A 25,690-nucleotide genomic window follows, 5' to 3' on the forward strand; every position below is an offset into this window, starting at 1 on the left:
CTAAAATTTAGAACGTAAGCCTACTGGATATTCAATTCTGTTTTATCATTAAGTTAATTTAATGATAATTGCACTTTAGCAGGACTCAGTCCTGGAAATGGGAAGGACAACCTGCCCTTTAAAGAAGGGGTTTGGGATATTGGCAGTTTGGAGGATGTCTGGGCTGTCGTATCTGGGCACCTCTGAAAAGACAGTAATTATGTTGAGTGATGGCAAAGTGTTGAATGATGCAATTTTTTTTCTTTCTTTTGGGTTCTTTCTTCTTGGGTCACCCTGCCTCAGTGAGCAGCGACACGTATTAAAAAAATTGCACTGTACAATAATAATACAGTTTTAAGCTCTGAATGAGTCCCATCTGGCAGTTTCTCAGGGGTACATTGTGCTGGGTGATGCATCCTCAATGAGAAAAAAAAACTGTGACAAAGCATGCTTGCAAGTGGAATAAAGGAAGGAAAGGAAGGATGAACCACATAGGTTTAACCTTTGAGTGACAGGCCCTCTCGAACCAGTTCTCAGGGTGGCCAAATTTAAAAAAAAAAAAAATTATTTTCTCTTATGAAAAGATAAGAATTTTTTCCCGATCATAAAGACACCAAAGTTTGAAATTTGATGAAAACTTCGGAATTATGCTCCAAAGTTAAGCGGTCTGGCGATGTTTCGCATGGGGATTTTGCTACGGCCCCCATTTTACCAATTTCACTGTACTAGTCGACAAAAACATGAATATTTCGTAGAACTCCTTTTTTTCTATCAGATATTTTGCAAAACCACTCATTTATGAAATTCTACTATCCAGTACAGTGGTCAGATTTAGAATTTTGCCAATTTCACACAAATTTCAAAGATGCAATTTCGAATAGGGTCAGAATAAACAAAAAAGACATTCCTGGCACAAAAATGACTTTTCCCTCTAGTCATTAGTCATGTCTCAAGGCCCTCTTATATTCTTTTGCTTTCCACTTTGAATTTTATTTTCACAAAAATATAAGATTTACTGTTATCAGACTACTGCATTAGTGTAAAAATGGTATAAAAAATTATTGGTGCACTTGTGAAAGAATTTAGACTCACCAGTTGACGTGTATTCACTTGGCACATTTTTTACTTTTGAAGTTTGGGAAATCAGACATTTCTGCTACTTTGCTCAATTTCAAGGCACCTTTCTTTTTTAAAACCAGTCAAAATCATCTCAATTCTGTAATATATCTTTTCCATTCTATAAAATGAGACCAAAAAAAACTAGAATACAACAATAAATACCATGCAAAAAACACTGCAAGTCGCTGATTTATTCAAAAAAATGGTCAAAATTTTTTCTCATTATACTGTTGCTGCAGGATTTTTAGACTGTGCACACTGACCACTAGACCCATTCTTTCATGAAAAGGGCCCACCAGCTTTCTCCACTAGATTTGAGGCCGCTAGAATTTATAGTCTAAATCGTCAAAACCCTCGGGGTAAGGCGTGCTAGTGCGACGAAAACCCTCAAAGGGTTAATGCATTAAAGGGGTGCATCTAGTGAAAAAAAAATAAAAATTAATTTTTTGCTTCCTCCCCACCCAGCCATAAAAGGGGTGAACAGTATTTATTGATTAATTCTGCAATTTCTTTTCAATATAGTGTGCAATAGTGTATCCTTAATATCAACTTCCATAACATTCCAAGTTCTAATAAAATATTTCATTATATTCCAAAATTATGGGACAGCAAGTGAGAGTTGAAAGTGTATCAACTAAGGGAGGAGAAAGTTAGGGTGAGATATAGCGACTATTGGCAGAAAAGGGGGACTAGTGCAAGTATGGGTAGTGGGGTTGGGTTGAAAGAGATGGGATAGTATTAAAAAATTTTGAATTAGAATGTGGGGCGAAGTTTGTTGGTTATGGAGGGTGGGTGCAGGAGGAAGAGGAGTGATTGGTGGAATGATGAAGTAAAGTGCAATAAAAGAGAAAAGGTAACTTTTGGAAGTTTTTTGAAGCAAGTGATATAAGAAGGAAAAAAGAGTATATGGAGAGTAAAGAAGGGTGAAGAGAGTGGTGGGGACTGCAAAGGAAGTAAAAGGGTAAGTGGGAGAGGTATTGTCAAAAAATTTTTAGGAAAATAGAACAAATTTGGAGATAAACAAGTTAAGAAAGCCTAAGGAAAGCATGGATCTGTCAGTTAAAAACAGAGTAGGGAGTTAGTTGATGGGGAACTGGAGGTATTGAGTAGATGGCAAGAATATTTTGAGAACTTTTAATGTCTATGAAGAAGGGATGCAGTAATTTCATACTGGCCAGGAAGGTATAACATCTTTTAGGAGTTAGGAAGAGCAGGATGTGAGTGTGGAGAAGGTGAGCAAGGCATTATATAGAATGAAAAGGGTAAGCAGCTGGAACTGATGGGATCATGGCAGAAATGTTAAAAGCGGGGGAGGATATAGTGTTAGAGTGGTTGGTGTTTTTGTTCAATAAATTTATGAAGGGGGGAAGGTACCTAGGGATGGGCAGAAGCATGCATGGTTCCTTTATAAAAAGGGGAAGGGGACAAAAAGATTGTAAAATTATAGGGAATATGTTTACTGAGTTCTCCATGGGAAGTGGAACAAATTCTTCCTCTGTAAGCCATGCCCTTCCCCTGTATATATTACTAAATTTAAAAGGAGAAAGTTTCGTTTTCCTTTTGGGCCACCCACCTCAGTGGGATCACGGATGAGTACGTTGAAAGAAGGTTTACTGAGCATACCAGGTAAAGTGTATGGTAGGGTTATTATTGAAAGAATTAGGGGTAGAGAGGTAGGATTGCAGATGAGCAAAAGGCTTTAGAGTGGGTAGGGATGTGTAGATCAAGTGTTTACATTGAAGCATATATGTGAACAGTATTTAGATAAAGGTGGGAAGTTTTCATTGCATCTATGGTTTAGAAAGGTATATGATACAGTGGATGGTGGGCAATGTGGCAGCGTTGCAAATGTATATAAAATGTAGTAAGCTATTAAGTGCTGTAAATAGTTTTTATGAGGATAGTGAGATTCAGGTTAGGGTGTGTGCAGGAGAGGAGTTCTTCAGGTAAAAGTAGGTCTTAGACAGAGATGTGTAATGTCACCATGATTGTTTAATATATTTACAGATGGGGTTAAAAAAGGGTAAATGCTAGAATATGGGAGAGGATGGGATTAAATTTGGGAAATCAAATACAAAATGGGAGTTGACACAGTTACTTTGCTGATGATACTATGCTTTGGGAGATTCTAAAGAAAAGTTGTGAAAGGTTAATGGATGAGTTTCAGAGGATGTGTAAGGCAGAAATTTGAAAGTGAACAGTAAGAGTAAAGTGATGGGGCATCAACAACATTTAGATAAAGAAAATTGGATATCACATTGGAGAGGAGTATGGAGTAGTGAATGTTTTCAAATATCTGGAGTTGACTTGTCAGCGGATGGGTTCATGAAAGATAAGGTTAACCATAAATTGATGAAAAGGCGAATGTCGCTTTGAGACATCTATGGACAAAAAAACATTATCCATGGAGGCAAAAAAGGAATGTATGAAAGTATAGTGGTACCAACACTCTATGGGTGTGAAGCTTAGGGTGGTAAATGCTGCAGCAAGGGAGGCAGCTGGAGGCAGTGGAGATAGCCTGTCTAAGGGTAATGTGTTGTGTAAATATTATGCAGAAAATTTGGTGTTTGGAAATTAGGAGGAGGTGTGGAGTTACTAAAGTATTAGTTAGAGGCTGAAGAGGGGTTGTTGAGGTGGTTTGGTGATTTACAAAGAATGGAACAAAGTAGAATGACTGAGAGCGTATAAATCTATAGGGAAGGGAAGGTGGGGTAGAGTCGTTCTGAAAAGGTTGGAGGAGGGGGTAAAGAGTGGTTTTGTGGGTGAGGCTTGGACTTCCAGCAAGCATGCATGGCGTGTTTGATCGAGTGAATGGAGATGAATGGTTTTCAGGACCTGACATCTGTTGGAGTGTGAGCAGGGTAATATTTTGTGAAGAATTCAGGAAACTAGTTAGCGGACTCGAGTCCTGAAAATGGAAGTACAACGCCTGACTTTAAATTTCATATTTGAGTGCCTCTGCAAAGACAGTGACTATGTATGAATGATGGTGAAAGTGTTGAATGATGATGAAAGTATTTTCTTTCTTTTTGGTCATCCTGCCTCGTGATAAACAACGACATCTTAACCCTTTCAGGGTCCGTCCGTAGATCTCGACTGCGTTCAGGGTCCAGCCGTAGATCTCGTCATGAGCTCAGCTACTCTGATAAACTATGAGTTGTACATTTGGGCCTAGATATGAGAGAATACAGCTATGTGGTATGTGCACCATAAAACAGATCCTGCAGCACACTGTATAATGGAGAAAAACTGAAATCATGATTTTTCGATTAAAACAGCGACTTTGCAGTGTTTTTCGTATGTTTTATAGTTGAATTTGCAATTTCTTGGTCTCATTTGATAGAATGGAAGACATATTACAGAAATAGAGATGATTTTGATTGGTTTTACTGGAAATGGCGACCTTAAAGGAGAAATGTTAAATTTTCCCGATATTAAAAGAGAAAACAAACGATCCATTCTAATCCCCGCCAGCGGTGGGTTTTAAATCTTTCCCAAAATATGGTGAAATTTATAAATTATTCAGTATTATAACAGAAATCTTCTTTTTTTTGGTTAAATAAAATTCATTATTGAAAAAAATAAAAGGGAATTTTTTGTAAACCTAAAAACATCTAATAAAAGAAATTTTAAATTTAGTTCCAGGAATACCTACATTTTTATTCTGGACCCTATTTTGTTGAATATTTTGAACTTTTATTAAATTGGAAAAATTAAAAATTTCCGACCCATTTTTAATTTGTAGTTGAAACAGTTGACGGCGATTTCTTGTGTAATCATAGAATAAAAGTAATACTAGTGAAATAGCTAAAAATTTTGGTTACTCAGTAATTTTCCCTAAAATAAGTCAAAGTCCAAAATCCCGATTCGAAAATTCGCTGACATAAAAATTGGAATAACCCCGTAATTTTTCCATCAAATTTTTTTTTTGTTTTTCCTTTAAAGATTCTCCCTTTTCATAAAAAAGATTAAAAAATTTTTTTTTTAACCCAAGGCCCACCCCAAATCTGAGTCAAGTGCCCAAAAATTTTAAAAAAAAAATTTTTTTTTTTTTTAAATGATCTTTTGTGAAAAAAAAAAATAAAAGGGTGACAAATTCTCAGTTTGTGTGTCCGTTTTGTGGGGTTTTATTTTTAAAACGGCCAATACAAATTTTGGTATTTCCGGGTATTACTTTTTTCCGGTGAAAAAATCCAGAAAACTGTTCAACTAAAAATAAATATGGTAATTTTGAATTTTACAAATTCAAAAATTTAAAATTTAAAATAAAATAAAAAATGTAATTTCCCTGGCTTTTAACCTTTCTTTTTATTATGTTTAAAATTTTAAAAAAAAATTCCTTTTTTTTTTCCATAAATTTTTATTCAAAAAATGAAGATTTACTGTTATCAATACTGTGTGTAAAATATAGCATTTAATTTAAATATTAACCACCGCGGATTAATGTGGGTTTTTTATGTATCGAAAAAAGCTTCCCCTGCTGGCTCGTTTCAAGCCATTTCGTGCTAAAACTCAAAATCATCTCTATTTCTGTAATATTCTTCATTATCAAATGAACAAAAAAACCCAAATAAAAATAAAAAAAATCAAAAATAAGTGTTTTTTTTTGAAAATCATGATTTCTTTTTTTTCATTTACTTGTTCAAGGGTGATGTGGTCACTAAATAGATTGTTTCCAATTGGGCCCCAAATCGCCCCGTTTTTTAAATGACTCATTGCAGGGTTTTGGAAATCCGAAACCGTGTTTTCGGGCGAACCTGAAAGATAAAACTTTACCTGGGCACTTCGATTTGGGCCTTGGCCTGAAGGGGGTTAAAAAAAACTAAAACAGTACATGGATACCCTGCAAAATGCCGTAAAAGGTCCCGACATGATGGGGTTTCCGACAAACCATTGTTGTCAAAAAATATTAATCAATTTTTTTTTTTTTTTTTAAAAAGTCGGCCCTCTCCCCCCCGAGGGAGGGGGACCCAAAAAAAAAAAAATCCCAAAAAAAATTTCTTTTATCATCTTCAAAAACCCCCCCTCACTCACACATAATCCTGTTTTTAGAGGTCTCAAAACAACAGTTTAAACATATACATATAAGATACACAACATACCCTTCAAACCAAATCCCAAAACCCCCCTTTAATAGGCATTGTACTTTTTTCAGGACTCAAGTCTGGCTTAAAAAAATAACCAGTTTCCTAACCCTTACTAAATATTACCTCCCCACCCCCACAGATGTGGGTCCCAAATCCTTTCTCCATTCACCCCTTCAAACCCGGGCTCATGCCGCCTGTGGAAGTCAAACCCCTCCCCCACAAAACCCTTTCCCCTCCCCTTCCCTTAACCTTTTGGGGCGCCCCTCCCCCCTTCCCCCAAAGATTTTGCTCTCCGTGTCTTTTTTGACCCATTCTCTCTTAGCCAAACCCCCTAAAAACCCCTCTTACCCCCCGCTTATCATTAACCCCCCTTCCCCAAATTTCCCACACTCCAAATTTTCTTATAATTTTCACTAAAATTTGCCCTCAGGACATCTTTTCCCCTCAACCCTCCCCCCCCCCCCCCGGTTTTGGGTACTACTATATTTTCATACATTCCCTTTTTTTGCCTCCATAGATAACTTTTTGTCTCATACCTCAACCTCCATAACCTTTTATCCTCATCATTCTCGATTAACCTCACCCTTCAAAACCCTCACCGACCGTCAATTAAATATCGCTTTCCCACTTCTTCCATCTCCTCCCCCCCAATTTGATACCCAAATTTTCTTTATCTAAATCTTTTGATCCCCTCATCACTACTTTTTTCTATTTCCCTTTCAACTTTCTTTTACTTCCCCAAATCATCCAAAATTTGTTTTCCGGGGTTCCCATAAACTATCATAAAAAGCAACTGTGTCAATTCCCATTTTTAATTTATTCCACCCCTCGCCTGAACCCCCTAATTTTTCTTTTAACCCCCATCTATAAATATATTAAACAGCCATGGGCATTAAAACCCCCTTCTAAGACCTATTTTTTGGGGGAAAGTATTTCCCTTTTTCTACACACCTAACCTGGGCCTCCTTCCTCATATCTAAATAAATAACTAATATCCTAAAAGTAAATTAATAAATAATTACTACAACTAACTAAATCCCAAATTTTGAAAAGTAAATAAATGAATAAATATGGACTTCCCCCTTCTTAGGTAATTACCCAAAGTTTCATCCCCTAAGTAATTGTTTTCAAACAAAAAGTCAAAATATCATAAGTCAAATCATCTAATACTGGGGCCCCTTATAAAATGGTCCCTGTATAAAAAAGGGAATGAATGGAATAATTTGGGAAAGAATAAAGGGGTGGATAAATATATGAAATGAAAGAAAAAAAATAATTTCAGTTAATAGGATATTCAGTTCTCTTGTATTCATTGTAACTCCTAAATTTATATTAACTACCACCTAAGATAAATAAAAAACTAAATCTTTATTCCTTATTAATCTAAAGTTATTTAAAAGTTTCAAATGTTTTCACATTGGACTTTCTAACCCTAAATGTATTCATCTTTTAAAAACACTATCATGCTGAAAAAAGTATTTATCTTAAAATTTAAAGAAAGTATAAAACATATTAATAAAACAAAGTTTGTAGTTTTTACCATTTCACTTTCGGTGTGATCTTGAACTCTTTTTCTTTCATCTTGATATTGTAAAAAAATTCGCAGCTCTTAAGGATACTAATTCCTCAAAAACCTTAAAACAACTTAAATCCATTTTTCGAACTCTGAGCGTCCCAATCATTGAAATATAAGGGAAAATATATTTTCATTAATATCTTAAAATTTCCCCCCTAATATAATAAGTTCTTTTTCAAAATTTTTAACAGCAAAGTATGATTGGTTTATTCTCTCTTCCCCGCCCCTCTTAAAAACACAGATTTTTGGGTTTTTCTGGAACTACAGTACCGTATAAATAATTAAAAAGAATATAGTTTCAAAAAAACTTTAAATATTTAAAACACCTGTATACTGTCGTATTTAATAATCAAGAAATGAAAATTTTTTTAACAGACCAGCTGTTTTACACCTATGGGTTATCAAAAAAAAATGCATTCATCATCATTCATTCAATGCTGTCTTGCCAAGTTCACAAACTCACAGTTCAAATGACCCTCAGCACTGTAACACCCCCACCTCTCTTTCTTAACCACTGTTTCCACTTCAGGACTCAACCCCAAAAGGGTTTTCCCCTTAATTCTTCATAAATGAGATGTTCAAAAAATAATTATTAAACCTTTTTTCAATGCTTTATGAAAACCATATACACACATAAAAAGTCAAAATTTTACATGAATTTAAAAAATGGAAGTACTGTATTTTCTTCTACCAGGTAAAAACCTGTGGATAGTGTACCTGTAAGAACTGAAGAAAGAAATGTTTAAATTTATTATATCCCAAAACAAAGCTCTTTATATTAAAAGTCAATAAAGTTTCCTGTCAAACAAGATATAAATATTTTACAATTAAAAACAAAAATTCTCATGGGTAACTGCAATCAAGCAAATTTTTTCTAAAAAATGTTTATCTTTTTAAAAAAATCAAACCCCATGGTGTTTCTCTTGTTTGATATTTTCAGTGACTTTAGTTTTTATTTCAAAAATTTATATAAAGGGGCATCAGATTTTGGTACATACATTATCATCCTTTTTCCCAAAAAAAATACGTAATTATGTTTCCTAGACTAAGTCCTCTTCATTTCAAACTTAGTTCTTTTCCTTTTTTTCCCTTTTTTTTTATTAAAAATCCCCATTTCTCACCAAGGAAAGATGCCCCGAAAAAAAAAACACTTTCATCATCATTCCTCCATCACTGTCTTGCCGGGCATGCCTCACTGCATTTTCCCTCACATAACACCCCTTGGGGGTGCGGCTTGCCCCACCTCGGACTCAAGTCCCCCTGCGGTTTCCCGGGCCCCTTCAAAAATCATTCTCATTGCTCACATGCCACATCGTAAAGTCTAAAAACCATTTTTCTTTTTTGGGGTTTTAAACTTCCAGTTATCCTCCACATACACATTATAAACAGGGCTTTAAAACCATAAGTTTTAGAACCTTAAGCAGCATCAAACTTATTTTAACGGGTTAAAAACATGAATAAATTCTCTGCTAAACTGCCACTGTTAATATTTTGTCTTTTTAAAATTAAGTAACGGGAAGTTTTAAGATTGGTTTGAATAAAATGCTACAAAATAATTTTTTTTTTGAGCCAATTATATCAAATTATATTTGCATCATTCAGTAACTCAATAAAAAACTAAAAACAGCTAAATTAAATCAAATGTAACTTTGTTATTTCTAAAAAAAAATTTGGTTTGGTTTTTTTTGAAAAAGGTGGAAATTGGGTTTAATACACTGGGGGATGGAAGAAATGGGGATATGGAACAAATAAAAATACCCCAAAAGGGCGTAAGGAAAAGGGATAAGTTTTTAATTGAAATAAATGGGCACTGCAAGTCAAAATAACTAAGCCCGGATTTAAAAAAGTATCTCTTAAACCCAGAATAGTCAGGAAGTGAAAGTGCTGGTAGAAATGATGGGGGGCCCATTATATTTTTAAGAGCCGTTGAGGGGCCCCCCCGGGCTAAGGGGGATTCAATCAGAAGGTGGCAAGTTGAGAGGCAGGGCTAGGATCTGAAATGACCCTACAACTAAAAAGGGGAACACAAACAGAGGGGTTATATGTTTGGATGTTACCCCTCTGATGGTCTTCAACACTAAGACGAGGTCCAAAATACAACACCTCTTTTCAATGTTCCATTATGTTTTTTTAAACTGAGCCAGTGTTCTTATGTTTGGTGTTTTTCCCATTTTTCCCCATTTCTGTAAAAGTTATGGGAAATGGCAACTAACACCATATTTTAAAATGAAAGTATTGTATGTACTGTGTTTTATTATATTTTTTTTTTTGTGCCTAAATTAGGCATTAATATATGAAAAGGTAAAATGTTATCAGGTGTTTAGATACATTCAATATCAAAAAAATGCTCTTTTCCATCTGCTAGTGATTTTCCCACTTCCATCGGGGCCCAAAACCTAAAGCTGTAAAACGGGGGCCCTCTGTTTTTCAAATTTTCCCAGAGTGCTTTTAACATTCTTGGGCAGTCTAATTTTTGAAAACCCAAATATTTCTGTTCAACAATGCCCTTTAAAATTTAATTTTTCCTGGTAACTTTTAATTTCCCAAATTTTTTTAATTTTTTTTTAATTTTTTTCATACATACAAGTGAAAAATTTCAATTTGGGTTAGAACTCATCTTCTTACCCCATTCAGTGGAAAAGGGAGTCAGTGTTTTATTGATACAAATTTGATTAAAATTTTAAACTAAACAAGCCCATCCGGCGATGAGCCATAGTTGTGTCGTCCCCCAAAATAATGCGGGATTTTTCAGGCTTAAAAAATGGCCTACCCACTTCTTCGGGTTTTGCAATGTGAGCCAAAAAGCTGGAGACAATATAACTTGAAGGGAATTGCATGTTTATTGAGCTTTGTAAAAACTTCCCAATCAATTCTAATTAGAAAAAATTTTTAAAAAGTCTGTAACAAAAAAATACACGTAATTGTTTAAAGGAATGCATGACAACCCAAAAAAAATTCATTGTGGCCCTGTGTCTTTGTCCCCGAGGAACATCCTTTAAAATTATGCAATAACCCCCCTTCGATGGGACCCCCAAGTCCAAATGTTGTCACAGACCTTGTATATAGAAAAACGATTAACTCTCATTAAAAACTGGAATGAGAAAAGGGGCTGTTCCTTTTTGGGGAAAACCTAAAAAATGCAAGTTTTTTTTTTAATTCTTTCCTAAAAAAAAAGAAATTATCAAAAAATTTAAAAATATAAAAAACATATTAATCTCCTTGATTTACAGGGGTTTTCAATTTTCCCAATTATAATAAAAACCATTCTGTTTATTTTAAACACTATTGTGGCCGAAAAAAAAAAAAACTTTTGGTTAATTTTTAGTGTGGGCCCAACACCATTTAAATCTGGGACGTGAAAATTAATAAAATCCCCTCTTAACAAATTAATTTTTCTGGGGGAAGGGTTTCCCCCGTGATCACCTCTTTTACACATTCTGTTTATTTTTTAAAAAATCACATCCCGATAGTTTTTTAAATTAGTAACAGAGATCTCATATACATATTGCAGAAAAGAGCACAAATGTCTGTCCTTCATGACATGAAGACTAGCAAATCTCAAAACATGTAGGAACCCAAATACAGTGGACCCCCATTTAAAAACCTCCTCGACCAATTATGTAAGTGTATTTATGTTAAGTGTTTTTTATTTTGGGTCTGAAATGGACAATCTACTTCACAATTTCCTTATGGGAAAAATTCGCAGTCTGGCACCTGGAAAATACTACTGGAATGAAAAAATTCTTAACCGGGGGCCACTGTATAATTTTGAAACACAATAGGGATTCGGCCCTCATAGAATTGGAGATGCAGCCAGTCTTTTTACCTCATAAAGCACATCAGATATAAAAAAATGAAAAAGGGTTTTCAATAAAAATAATCCCAGAAATAAGGGAAAGAATATGAGGAGGAACTTTTTTAAATGAACACAGTAAGCCTGAAAAATGAAGGGAGCCATGATCACAATGTAAAAATTCTAAAATTAATTGAAAAGGGAAAAAGGGGAGTGTGCAAGAAGTTGGATCATGTGGTAACTGGAGATAGATAAACCCAGGGGTGCTAAAGTATTATTTTAGTTTTTAAAATGGGGAAGGGAAAAGTCCCAAAATGGGGGGAATAGGGAAAAATGGCGAGGAATAGGCAAGATGGCAGAGGAATAGTCTTAAGATGGAAAAGGGAAAGAATCCTTTTAAAAGGGGGAAATACCTTGATGCTTTTGAAAACCCGAAAAAGGTTAACCCCCCCCCTTTTTGGATCAAACCTGATTCTCCCCAACTCCTCCCCTTCCCCAAGGGACTTAGTTATTTTAAAACTAATCCCTGGCACTAAACCTTGGGTTATACAGTGCTTCAACTGTACTCCCCCGGTGTGGTTCACCCGGTCAAGTCACGCTCCTAATTTTTTTTTTTCCCCTTCCCGACTTTTCATATCTTCTTAAAAATATGTTTAATCCCGCCTCCACTACATCCCTTCCCCCAAAAAATTCCACTTCTATTCTCTGGCTGAAAAAGCTTCCTAAAACCCCGTGATTCATCTGAGTCTTCAACCCAACTTGACCCCCTTTTTTTGTCCATTTCTGGCATTTATCTCTTCCACCCCCTTCCCAATTTTCTCAGTATTTTATATGTCATTTCATGTTCCCCATCTCTTTTATCCCCCTGTCATCAGGTCAATTTTCCTTTAAAATTTCCTTGAGGACCCTCTTAGCTCCCGGGGCTAGTCTTTTCAAACTTTCTTTTTTTCAGTTTCCTATGTACTTGCAGTGGGGTTCCAAACTGGTGCTGCATACTCCAATTGGGCCCCCTTTTACAGTGTCGGGTCCCGAGCGATTCCTTTTAAAATGACAGAATGTTGTTCTTATGTTTGCTAAACCCCATATGCTGGGAGTTAAATGGACGTTGTTTTTTCCCCCAGAAGTTTTTCGGTGCCCGTACTGACCCCAATTTTTCCCCTAAAATTTGTGGGAGTTATATTTTAGCCCCAAACATACCCTCAAAAGCCCAAATTTGGGGACCCGGGGGTGTCGTTATAAAATCCCTTTTTTGGTTGTGCCCCCGGGGGAATGTCCGGTTTATCTCACCCAAAATTTTTTCCCTTTAGTAGGTTTTAGTTTTGGACCCCTAGCTTACTCTGTCTGCAGTCTTTGTTCCCCCAAACTTCATGACTTTGCACTTGTTGGATTTCCTGGGTTTACCTGGAGGGTTTAGGTCAATGCCCCGCGGGTCTGACCAGGCCTCCTGGTGGATCAGCGCCGATCAACCCCGGCTGTTGCTCTGGCTGCGCAAACCCCGTCGACCACAGCCCCGGGGATCAGGAACTGACAGGTGCTTGTCAGTGCCACGAGCTCCCGGGGGCTGGGTAATCCCCCTTTTGTGTTTTGGGGGGCAGTTGAACGTCCGGGCCCCCACATTGTTGGTCTCTTACGTGCATGACACCCCCGCTTTTCATTGGGGGGATGGTGCATTCTGCCAAAACTTTTCTTTTTTTGTGAGTGATTTTTGGGGTTTAAGTTTGGCTAGTCCCCCTGGTTTTCCCGGTGTATATAATCATGTATCTCTCCCCCCTGCATTCCGGAATAAGGGTTTAGAAACCTCAGGGCTCCCCCTTTGGCGTTTTATTTTTCCGTTATGGCCCGTGAAAGTTCTCTTACATTTTCGGGAAAACAATTTTTCCCCCCCCTTGAAAAGGGGCTGTTAGGGTCACAATATTCACCCAGATGAACAAGTGGCCTGAAAGTGTCATCATAAACGCCTCCCCCAGTTTTTAAGGGTTTTCATTATCCCTCCTGTCATTTTTTCCCGGGATGTTGATCAATGTTATGGTCCTTGAGGTGAGATCCCCCGACAAATCCTCCCCGGTCTTTGGCGTTGGTGTTTTGCTCTTTTTTTGTGGAAATTTTTTTTGTACTCAGAAAATTTAATTTCCTCTGTTTACCATATCTGAGTAATTGAAAATTTTTCATCGTTAACTTTTTTTGTTTTCTGGCCCCTAAAGATTTGGTTGATTCCGCCTGGGTAGTGTTTCAATGGAAGACCTGTCTGGTTGTTTTCATCTCAAAAGGGAAAACCGGTGCTTGGCTGACATCCCCTTTTATTCGGATTGGGATGAGGGAAAAAGATGGGGGGTAGTACTGTGCCTTTGAAAAGAGGGGTTTCCTGTCCTGGACTTTACTCTGTTGGACTACCCCTGTGTTCTGTTGGGGGGAAATTATGATCCCTCACCACTTTTTCCCTTTTTTTCCTTTGGGGGCATTTTTTGGGTATTCATCATGTCCCCCACTTGTGAAAGGGTTTTTTCAAAGTCTGTATATATTACATCTGCATTCTTTTGTCTTTTAGTGCATTTAGGACCTTCTGTGTCAGTAGTTTAGACAGACAGGGCGACCTTTCTAAACCCATGTTGCCCCCGGGTTGGTTTAAATGATGGGGGTTTTAGATGGTGGGGATCTTGTTTTAGGACCCTTTTAAAATTTTATATATGGGATTTTTGCTTTTTGTGTTCTTTTCTGTTGCCTTTTTCCCCCTTTTTGGGTGGGGCTATGTCTGTTTTTTTTGTAACTGAGGTGACCCCGTGTCCCTGCTCCCTCTCCTAGGATGGAAAGGGGTCGTGATGGGGGGTTCTTGCGTTCTTGATGAACACAAATTCCATGAGTCTGGCCCTGGGGCGGTGCATGGGCATGTCATTTTCGCCTGTTGAAGTCATTTGGGGTCAGGATAACTCGGATATTGTGTTAATCAAATTTTTTGGGTCCTTTAAAAAAATTTTTTTGATCTTCGACTCTCCCCGTCTGGTTTGGGTTTTTCAAAACTGAGTCATATTTTGGGCAGGGGCTCCTCATTTCCTTGCTGTCATCTGTGGACCCATCTTGTTTAAAAGGGGCCCAAATGGCGTTGTTCTGATTTGATTTGGCATGGGGAAAAAAAACTTTTGGGGTTTTTTTGATTTTATTATACTTTTTGTTCTTCCCCGGGTTCCCGACCCCAGTTCAGCTTAAGTTGTGCTTGCTTTTCTCTGACCAGTGTCCCTGCATTTCAGATATATTTCCTCTTTTAGCCCTCTGTTATTCTTTCTGCCTGAAAGGCGCCTGTCTCTTTCTATTTCATCTACTCCTCCTTTTTTTTAGAGAAAAATTTTTCATCATGGTCCCGGTTAATCTGTTCTGGCATAAGTTTTTGGGCTGTTTTTAGTATATCTTGCTTTTCGTTGGACTTGGTTTTTTTTGGGCCCCCTTTATTTTTTTTTAATTAATTTGGGGAAAGCTCCCTGTTAAATTTATTTTTTCGGTCGGGGCTCTGCATACATGTCTGAACCTCAATTATTTGTGATCTGAGTATATTGTTTTTGATATGTGACATTTCTTATCAATCATCATTGTTAGTGAAATGAGGTCTGTGTACTCAGTCTAGTAAATCTATTATTTGCTGGTTTTAAAATTTTTTTTTTAGGATTTAAAAACTCTGTAGTGTGAGTTTTCATGGCTGCCTCCCGGTGTTTTAAAATTTTTATTTGCTATTTCCCCCATTTTTGGTGCCTTGTTGAAATCCCCCGACAAGATGTTGGGTGCAGGAGCTGAAAGATTTTTCCCGACAGTGGTAATTTTTTCCTGTTTTATTGGGGGTTTTTCGGAGGCTTGTGAAATACCACAAAAATTGGGTTTTGGTTCGACCTTTACCCAAAAATTCCCCGTCATTTTTAGGCTTGATTCTGTGCAAACAAAAATGACTCCAATGGGGGTTGACTCCCGGGCCAGTTCTGGATCAGGCCTGCACCTGTCGACCCCCTTTTGTTCCCTGGTCCTTTCGTTGGATTCTTTCATCAACTTCATCATCTGCAAACAGTTCCGGGGTTCTATTCCTTCCGTCATTCGTTCCCTCTAAAAACAGCACCAGTCCTGGACTGGCCTGTAAACTCCTCCGGCGCCTCGCCTCCCCGTCGTGACTTGCTTTTCTTCCCGACAGGATCCCCGATCCATTGTATCCTTCCCTTTACCTGCCTGGTCCTCCACCTTCTGCCAATCCCCTTTTGTAACTGTTTAAACGTGTTTTTCAGTCAAGAAAAAGCAATCTACCCACCCTTCTCTCTCTTGTCTTACTGCTGTCACTCTGTCATAGAACTCCAGTAGGTTTGTGACACAGGATTTCTCGTCCCTGAAACCGTGCTGGCTGTCGTTGATAAGCTCATTCCTCTCAGGTGTTCCACCACCCTTCTCCTGATAATCTTCTCCATGACTCTGCATACTATGCATGTCAGTGACACTGATCTGTAGTTTAATGCTTCGTGTCTATCACCTTTTTAAAATTGGGACTACATTTGCCGTCTTTCATACCTCAGGTAGCCGCCCTGTTTGATAGCATATTGAATATTGTTGTTGGGGTACACATAGTGCCTCTGCTCCTCTCTCAGGACCCATGGAGATGTATGAACCTTTGAGATTTAGTGCTTTTAACTGAATTTTAGTATCAGCAGTAATAGTAGTATGAGAACTGGCTGATCTTAATGTAGAGTGGTGGAGGCACTACAACATTTCAAGAGCAGATATAATATGGCTTGTGAGACATAAAAACAGTAATACTACCAGCAAAAAGCCTCTTACTTCATCAAAGTCACTCAGAAGTTTAATAATTTCAAATGGTTTGCAATCAGACTAATTCCAGAGTTGAGGGTATACTAGAGAAATTCAAGAACTGTGCCTAACAACTGTGGATGAGAGGAAAACTAACAATGATCGATTACATCACAAAAATACTCTAAAGAATTGACAGGTTAAATAGGGACAAAATGTCTGATATATAAGAACCAGAAACAAAGGAATACAGCTGGAAGCTAAAAAGAACACAGGCGAGTCACTAAATGTAAGGTGGCCCAAGATTACTAACATCCTTCCTTCATATACTACAGGGTAAATTATTAATAGACCCTTAGTTATTTTCAGAACAAACTTAATAAATTCTTCATGTGAAGTAGCAGATAACCAGATAAACATCATAATCTCTATAAAAATAAATAAATAAATACTGCGAGCCATTAACGTTACCTGAAGTTTAGCTCCCTTCAGCTGAACTGCTTGCAGCGTCAATGTCATCTTGATCTCCTGTACATTCTTTACCTCAACCCTGAAAAATCATGCTTTATAGTATGTACTGCATTACTGTTTTGTACACAAGGTATTAGGAGTTTGATCATCTGAAAACTAATAAAATGTTGATACTTCCTTTCAGGGCATAAATCATGACATACTGTATATAATATTAGTATGGCATGCAGGTTTATAACTGGAATGTCATAATAATTCATGTATGTACTAGTTACCAAAGGAATAATTCAGAAGGCTGAGGAGAGGATGTTGAGCTGGTATGAGCCCAAAATAGGATGACAAAAAGGATGTATAAATCAGGAGTGAGGAAAGAGGTCAGGGATCATCCCAGGAAATGGAAGGGCAGGAGAGGGGTAAATTTAGTTTAGTGTTCTAGGGGTTTGAGCATCTAGCAAGAAGTTTGTGTGAGCATGTAAGATCTAAGTAGAGATGAGCAGTTGTGGCTTGAAGTGCTGTTGGAATGTCAACTATGTAACATTTACAAAGGGATTTGGAAAACCGGTAAACTAGACTCGAGTCCCAGAGAAGAGTAGTGTGTATAGAGTATGTATGTACAGTGGCGATGGGAAGTACAATGCCTGCACTCTGAAGGAGGGGTGTTAATGTTGCAGTTTAAAACTGTAGTGTAAAGCACCCTTCTGGCAAGACAGTGATGGAGTGAATGATGGTGAAAGTTTTCTTTTCAGGCCACCCTGCCTTGTGGAATCGGCCAGTGTGATAATAAAAAAATATGTACAGTGGACTCTTATTTTTGTTATCATCGGAATTAGTAATTTTCTAAATCGTAACACTGTTTCGTCAAAATATTGACTCATGAATCATTGTTTGATTAGCAAATAGTCGCTTGTCCCAGAAGCGCCCCACACACCATTCACGTCGGTGTGCCATTGTTTATCAGAGAGACACGATCCCAAAGTTCATACGATACATTTCGTAATATTCCATTCATTTTAGTGCTTGCAACTGCTAAATACGCCACCATGGGCCCAAGAGCTTCTAGTGGCAGCTCTTTGGTAAAGAAGGTGAAAAACACAATAGATTTCAAGAAAGACATCATTGAAAAATATGAAAGTGGAGAGCGTAAGGCAGAACTTGCAGGATGTATCGGAACCCCATACAACCATCACTTCCATCGTGCAAGAAAAGAAATAAAGAAAACTGTTGTTGCGAAAGGGTAAATATGCTCACAAAAATGAGATCACAAGTACTCGAAGATGCTGAGAAGTTACTTTTGGTGTGGATCAACGAGAAACAATTAGCAGGAGATAGTGTTATGCAGTCGATAATTTGTGAAATGGCAAGGCAGTTGCATGACGATCTCTTAAAGAAAATGCCTGCAACGAGTGCTGATGTTAGTAAATTTAAGGCGGTAAAGGCTCGTTTGAGAGATTTAGAAGCATAGTGGTATACACAGTGTGGTAAGGCATGGTGAGGCCACTAGTTCTGACAAATATGCAGCTGAAAATATATGCATGAATTCAAAGGGGTACATAGAGGCTGAAGAATTCAAACCTCAACAAGTGTTCAATTGTGATGAAGAAATCTTTTGGAAGAAAATGCCAAGAAGGACTACATCATGCAGGAGGAAAAGGCACTGTCAGGACAGAAGCCTATGAAAGATAGGCTTTACTCTTTTGTTCTGTAGTAATACTAGTAGGAATTTCAAAGTGAAGCCTTTACTGGTGTATCACTCTGAAAATCCCAGTGTTAAAAAAAGACAGTGTCGCCAAGAGCAACTTATTATTATTGTGATGTGGAAGCTAACAGTAAAGCATGGGTCACGAGGACATTTTCCTTGATAAGTTCAATGAGGTGTTTAGCCCCAGCGTGAAGATATACCTCCTGAAAATAGAATTGGAACTCAAGTGGCTCCTGGTAATGGACAATGCTCACTCATCATCCAGACTTGGATGACCAAATGAGTGGAGGTGTTTTGTTTCATCACAGTGAAGTTCTTGTCCCCTAATGCCATTCCTCTCATCCAGCTCATGGACCAGCAGATCATTTTAAACTTCAAAACTCTACCAGCAATGTTTCAAAGAGTGCTTTGATGTGACCTCAGACACTCAACTGACCCTAGGAGAGTTGGGAAAGATCACTTCAAAATAAATAAATAAATAAATATATCTCTCTCTCCAACACGGCCGTATCCCACTGAGGCAGGGTGTAAAAAAGGAAAAACAAAAGTTTCTCCTTTTACATTTTAGTAATATATATGGGAGAAGGGGTTATGGCCCTTGCACCAGCATTTAGTCGCCTCTTAAAAAATGCATGGCTTACAGAGGAAGAATTCTGTTCAACTTCCCCATGGAAATGTTGAGTAGATAAGTGGGGAGTTTGAATCAAGTGAGAGTAATGGTGGTTGGGATTTCAATGCTCAGTGGTAAAAATGATATGGAGAGAGGAGTAGAGTAGTTTAGGGTGCCAGGGTAAATGTAAATGGGAGCCTTTAATTGAGCTATGTGAAGAAAGAGATTTGGTAATAAATGAAAACATATTTTATAAAAGAGGATAAATAAATATACAAGGTATGATGTACATGTTGAAAGTAGTTTATTAGATTATGTATTGGTGGATAAAAGGTTGATGGATAGGCTCCAGGATGTACATGTTTATAGAGGGGCAACTGATATATCGGATCATTATTTAGTTGTAGCTACAGTTAGAGTAAGAGGTAGATGGGAAAAGAGGAGGGTGGCAACAACAAGTAAGAGGGAGGTGAAAGTGTATAAACTAAGGGAGGAGGAAGTTCGGGTGAGATATAAGCGACTATTGGCAGAAAGGTGGGCTAGTGCAAAGATGAGTAGTGGGGGGGTTGAAGAGGGTTGGAATAGTTTTAAAAATGCAGTATTAGAATGTGGGGCAGAAGTTTGTGGTTATAGGAGGGTGGGGGCAGGAGGAAAGAGGAGTGATTGGTGGAATGATGAAGTAAAGGGTGTGATAAAAGAGAAAAAGGTAGCTTATGAGAGGTTTTTACAAAGCAGAAGTGTTATAAGAAGAGCAGAGTATATGGAGAGTAAAAGAAAGGTAAAGAGAGTGGTGAGAGAGTGCAAAAGGAGAGCAGATGATAGAGTGGGAGAGGCACTGTCAAGAAATTTTCATGAAAATAAGAAAAAAATTTTGGAGTGAGTTAAAAAAGTTAAGAAAGCCTAGGGAAAATATGGATTTGTCAGTTAAAAACAGAGTAGGGGAGTTAGTAGATGGGGAGATGGAGGTATTGGGTAGATGGCGAGAATATTTTGAGGAACTTTTAAATGTTAAGGAAGAAACAGAGGCAGTAATTTCATGCACTGGTCAGGGAGGTATACCATCTTTTAGGAGTGAAGAAGAGCAGAATGTAAGTGTGGGGGAGGTACGTGAGGCATTACGTAAAATGAAAGGGGGTAAAGCAGCTGGAACTGATGGGATCATGACAGAAATGTTAAAAGCAGGGGGGGATATAGTGTTGGAGTGGTTGGTACTTTTGTTTAATAAATGTATGAAAGAGGGGAAGGTACCTAGGGATTGGCAGAGAGCATGTATAGTCCCTTTATATAAAGGGAAAGGGGACAAAAGAGACTGTAAAAATTATAGAGGAATAAGCTTACTGAGTATACCAGGAAAAGTGTACGGTAGGGTTATAATTGAAAGAATTAGAGGTAAGACAGAATGTAGGATTGCGGATGAGCAAGGAGGTTTTAGAGTGGGTAGGGGATGTGTAGATCAGGTGTTTACATTGAAGCATATATGTGAACAGTATTTAGATAAAGATAGGGAAGTTTTTATTGCATTTATGGATTTAGAAAAGGCATATGATAGAGTGGATAGAGGAGCAATGTGGCAGATGTTGCAAGTATATGGAATAGGTGGTAAGTTATTAAATGCTGTAAAGAGTTTTTATGAGGATAGTGAGGCTCAGGTTAGGGTGTGTAGAAGAGAGGGAGACTACTTCCCGGTAAAAGTAGGTCTTAGACAGGGATGTGTAATGTCACCATGGTTGTTTAATATATTTATAGATGGGGTTGTAAAGGAAGTAAATGCTAGGGTGTTTGGGAGAGGGGTGGGATTAAATTATGGGGAATCAAATTCAAAATGGGAATTGACACAGTTACTTTTTGCTGATGATACTGTGCTTATGGGAGATTCTAAAGAAAAATTGCAAAGGTTAGTGGATGAGTTTGGGAATGTGTGTAAAGGTAGAAAGTTGAAAGTGAACATAGAAAAGAGTAAGGTGATGAGGGTGTCAAATGATTTAGATAAAGAAAAAATTGGATATCAAATTGGGGAGGAGGAGTATGGAAGAAGTGAATGTTTTCAGATACTTGGGAGTTGACGTGTCGGCGGATGGATTTATGAAGGATGAGGTTAATCATAGAATTGATGAGGGAAAAAAGGTGAGTGGTGCGTTGAGGTATATGTGGAGTCAAAAAACGTTATCTATGGAGGCAAAGAAGGGAATGTATGAAAGTATAGTAGTACCAACACTCTTATATGGGTGTGAAGCTTGGGTGGTAAATGCAGCAGCGAGGAGACGGTTGGAGGCAGTGGAGATGTCCTGTTTAAGGGCAATGTGTGGTGTAAATATTATGCAGAAAATTCGGAGTGTGGAAATTAGGAGAAGGTGTGGAGTTAATAAAAGTATTAGTCAGAGGGCAGAAGAGGGGTTGTTGAGGTGGTTTGGTCATTTAGAGAGAATGGATCAAAGTAGAATGACATGGAAAGCATATAAATCTATAGGGGAAGGAAGGCGGGGTAGGGGTCGTCCTCGAAAGGGTTGGAGAGAGGGGGTAAAGGAGGTTTTGTGGGTAAGGGGCTTGGACTTCCAGCAAGCGTGCGTGAGCGTGTTAGATAGGAGTGAATGGAGACGAATGGTACTTGGGACCTGACGATCTGTTGGAGTGTGAGCAGGGTAATATTTAGTGAAGGGATTCAGGGAAACCGGTTATTTTCATATAGTCGGACTTGAGTCCTGGAAATGGGAAGTACAATGCCTGCACTTTAAAGGAGGGGTTTGGGATATTGGCAGTTTGGAGGGATATGTTGTGTATCTTTATATGTGTATGCTTCTAGACTGTTGTATTCTGAGCACCTCTGCAAAAACAGTGATAATGTGCGAGTGTGGTGAAAGTGTTGAATGATGATGAAAGTATTTTCTTTTTGGGGATTTTCTTTCTTTTTTGGGTCACCCTGCCTCGGTGGGGAGACGGCCAACTTGTTGAAAAAAAAAAATGGTTAACAGCAACCGCCCAGGGAAATACTACCGTCCTGCCAAGTGAATTAATAAGCGAAAGCCTGTAAATTGTTTACATGATGGTAGGATTGCTGGTGTCCTTTTTCTGTCTCATGAACATGCAAGATTTCTGGTACGTCTTGCTACTTCTACTTACATAGGTCACACTACACATACACAACCTGCAGCATATATACACACTCCTCTGGGTTTTTCTTGTTTTCTTTCAGTTCTTGTTCTTATTTTATTTCCTACCATCTCTATGGGGAAGTGGAACCAGAATTCTTCCTCAATGCCATGCATGTTGTAAGAAGGTGACTAAAATGCAGGAACAAGAGGCTAGTAACCCCTTCTCATGTATATATTACTAAATGTACAAGGAGAAACTTTTCGTTTTTCTTTTTGAGCCACCCGCCTCCAGTGGGATACGAGCGATGTGTTGAAGAAAGAAAGAGATATATGTGTAGTAGGTTGGTAGACAGCAACCACCCAGGAAGTACTACCGTCCTGCCAGCCAGTGTAAAGCGAAGCCTGTAATTGTTTTACATGATGGTAGGATTGCTGAGGTGTCCATTTTGTCTCATAAACATGCAGGGATTTCAGAGTCGTCTTGCTATTTCTACTTACATTAGGTCACACTACACATACATTTTTTTTTTTCCAACAAGTTGGCCGTCCCACAGGCTGGGTGACCCAAAAGAAGAAAATCTCAAAGAAAATACTCTGACCCTACCCCCACGCCTTCCCTATAGATTTATATGCTTTCCATGTCAATTTCTCTTTGATCCATTCTCTCTAAATGATCATAAACACCTCAACAACCCCTCTGCCTCTGACTAATACTTTTATTAACTCCACCTTTCCCTATTTCCTCCAAATTTTCTGCATAATATTTACCACATTGCCCTTAGACAGGACAGCTCACTGCATCAACCGTCTCCTTGCTGCTGCATTTACCACCCAAGCTTCACATCCATATAAGAGTGTTGGTACTACTATACTTTCATACATTCCCTTGTTTGCCATAGATAACATTTTGACCATATACCTCAACACCACTCACCTTTTTCCCTCATCAATTCTATAGTTAACCTCATTCTTCATAAATCCATCCGCCCGACAACGTCAGCTTCAAGTATCTAAACATTCACTTCTTCCATACTCCCCAATTGATATCCAATTTTCTTTATCTAAATCATTTTGATACCCTCATCACGCCTCTTTCTATATTTCACTCAGCTTTCTACCTTCACACACACATTTCCCAAACTCATCCACTAACCTTTGCAATTTTTCTTTAGAATCTCCCGCACAGTATCATCAGCAAAAGTAACTGTCAATTCCCATTTACAATTGATTCCCATAATTTAATCCCACCCTCTCCCAAACACCTAGCATTTACTTCTTTCACAGCCCCATCTATAAATATATTAAACAACCATGGCGACATTACATCCTGTCTAAGACCTACTTTTGCAGGAAGTGATCTCCCTCTCTTCTACACACCTAACCTGAGCCTCACTATCCTCACCAAAACTCTTTACAGCATTTAGTAACTTACCACCTATTCATATACTTGCAACATCTGCCACATTGCTCCTCTATCACTCTATCATATGCCTTTTCTAAATCCATAAATGCAATAAAAACTTCCCTACCTTTGCCTAAATACTGTTTCACATATATGCTTCTATGTAAACACTTGTTTGAACATCCCTACCCACTCTAAAACCTCTTGCTCATCTGCAATCCTACATTCTATCTTACCTCTAATTCTTCAATTATAACCCTACGTACACACTTTTCCTAGTATACTCAGTAAACTTATTCCTCTCAATTTTACATCTCTTTTGTCCCTTTCCCTTTATATACAGGGACTATACATACTCTCGTTCTAAAGTACCTTCCCCTCTTTCATACATTTTATTAAACAAGTACATTACTCCAACTATATCCCCCTGCTTTTAACATTTCTGTCATGATCCCATCAGTTCAGCTGCTTTACCCCCTTTCATTCTCACGTAATGCCTCACATACCTCCACCACTTACATTCTGCTCTTCTTCTCCTAAAAGATGGTATACCTCCCTGGCCAGTGCATGAAATTACACGCCTCCCTTTCTTCCTCAACATCTAAAAGTTCCTCAAAATATTCTCGCCATCTACCTAATACCTCCTCTCCCTACATCCTACTAACTCCCTACTCTGTTTTTAACTGACAAATCCATACTTTCCCTAGGCATATATATATATATATATATATATATATATATATATATATATATATATATATATATATATATATATATATATATATATATATATATACGCCTCTAGGTTTTCTTCTATTTTTATATTACTAGTTCTTGTTCTTGTTTTATTTCTGTTATCTCCCATGGGGAAGTGGAACAGAATTCTTCCCTCCGTAAGCCATGCGTGTTATGAGAGCGACTAAAATGCACAGGAGCAAGGGGCTAACCCCTTCTCCTTTATAAATTACTAAATTTGAAAGAGAAACTTTTGTTTTCTTTTTGGGCCACCTGCCTTGGTAGGATACGGCCGGTTTGTTGAAAGAAGAAGTTCTTGATCTTAGTGCTTTTCATTACATATCCGCGAGAGTGGAATAAAATTTTCCTCCAGAAGCGTGAGTGTTGTAAAAGTCAACTAAAATGCGGGAACAATGGGCTAGTAACGCTTTTCCCGTATAGCTTACTGAAAAGAAAAAGAAAGAAAACCGTCAAGTGGGATGTTTGAATGTGCGTGGATGTTGTGCAAATAAAAGAAAGATGATTGTGGATATTAAGAATGAGAAGAAGCTGGATGTCTTGGCTAGAAATGAAACAAAGCTATAGGGGTAGGAGAGTTTCAGTGGGGAGAAATAATGTAAATGGGATTAGGTTAGAGGTTTCAAATAGTTAGAGCTAAGAGTGAGTAGCAAAATGTTGAAGGATAAGTTATGGCAGGAAAAGAGAATGTAAATGTATAATTCAAAGAGGATTATGCTGGTGTAAAATAAGGGTTGGACATGTGAAAAGTACTAGTCACGGCATTATGCAGTGTTTTTTGGCATAATGCCATGACAAAATCAAAGGCTTACCATACAGGGGGTCTTTTTTTGTCAGTGCATCATGCCAAGTAGCAGCCATTAGCATGACGTCACCACCTGCTGCCCACCTCCACAGTGACTCCTCAGTGCTCAGTGGCTGCCATGATGAGAGGAAGTGTTGCCTTTTGTCTCTCATCAGCCCCATCTTTTGTTCAGTATTCCCTTTAGTTTGAAGCTTTTATGAGGATCAGTTGAGGCTCAGGTTAGGGTGTGTAGGAGAGAGGAGATTGCTTTCCAGTAAAGTAGGTCTTAGACGGGATGTGTAATGTCACCATAGTTGTTTTATATATTTATAGATGGGGTTGTAAAAAAGTAAATGCTTGGGTGTTAAGAGGATGGGAATTAGGAAATTATAGAATCAAATACAAAATAGGAGTTGTCTAGTTACTTCTTGCTGATACTGTGTTTGGGCGATTCTAAAGAAAGTTGCAAAGGTTAGTGGACGATTAGAGGAGGGTGTGTAAAGAAAAAATTAAAAGTAAACATAGATAAAAGTAAGGTGATAAGAATTATTAAACAAT

At 38.0% G+C, this 25,690-nt stretch overlaps 1 protein-coding gene across 1 annotated transcript in view; it reads right to left on the reverse strand.

Annotated features, from left to right (window-relative positions):
- stumps (DBB domain-containing protein stumps) overlaps positions 1-25,690 on the reverse strand; it is a 106,923-nt gene that overhangs the window by 48,848 nt on the left and 32,385 nt on the right. The window contains exon 4 of the mRNA XM_070104664.1: positions 16,796-16,874. Within this exon, the coding sequence (XP_069960765.1) occupies positions 16,796-16,874 (79 nt within the window). The remainder of the gene's footprint in view (positions 1-16,795; positions 16,875-25,690) is intronic.

The sequence above is a fragment of the Cherax quadricarinatus genome, chromosome 5 (assembly GCF_038502225.1).
Source record: "Cherax quadricarinatus isolate ZL_2023a chromosome 5, ASM3850222v1, whole genome shotgun sequence".
NCBI classification, from domain to species: domain Eukaryota; kingdom Metazoa; phylum Arthropoda; class Malacostraca; order Decapoda; family Parastacidae; genus Cherax; species Cherax quadricarinatus.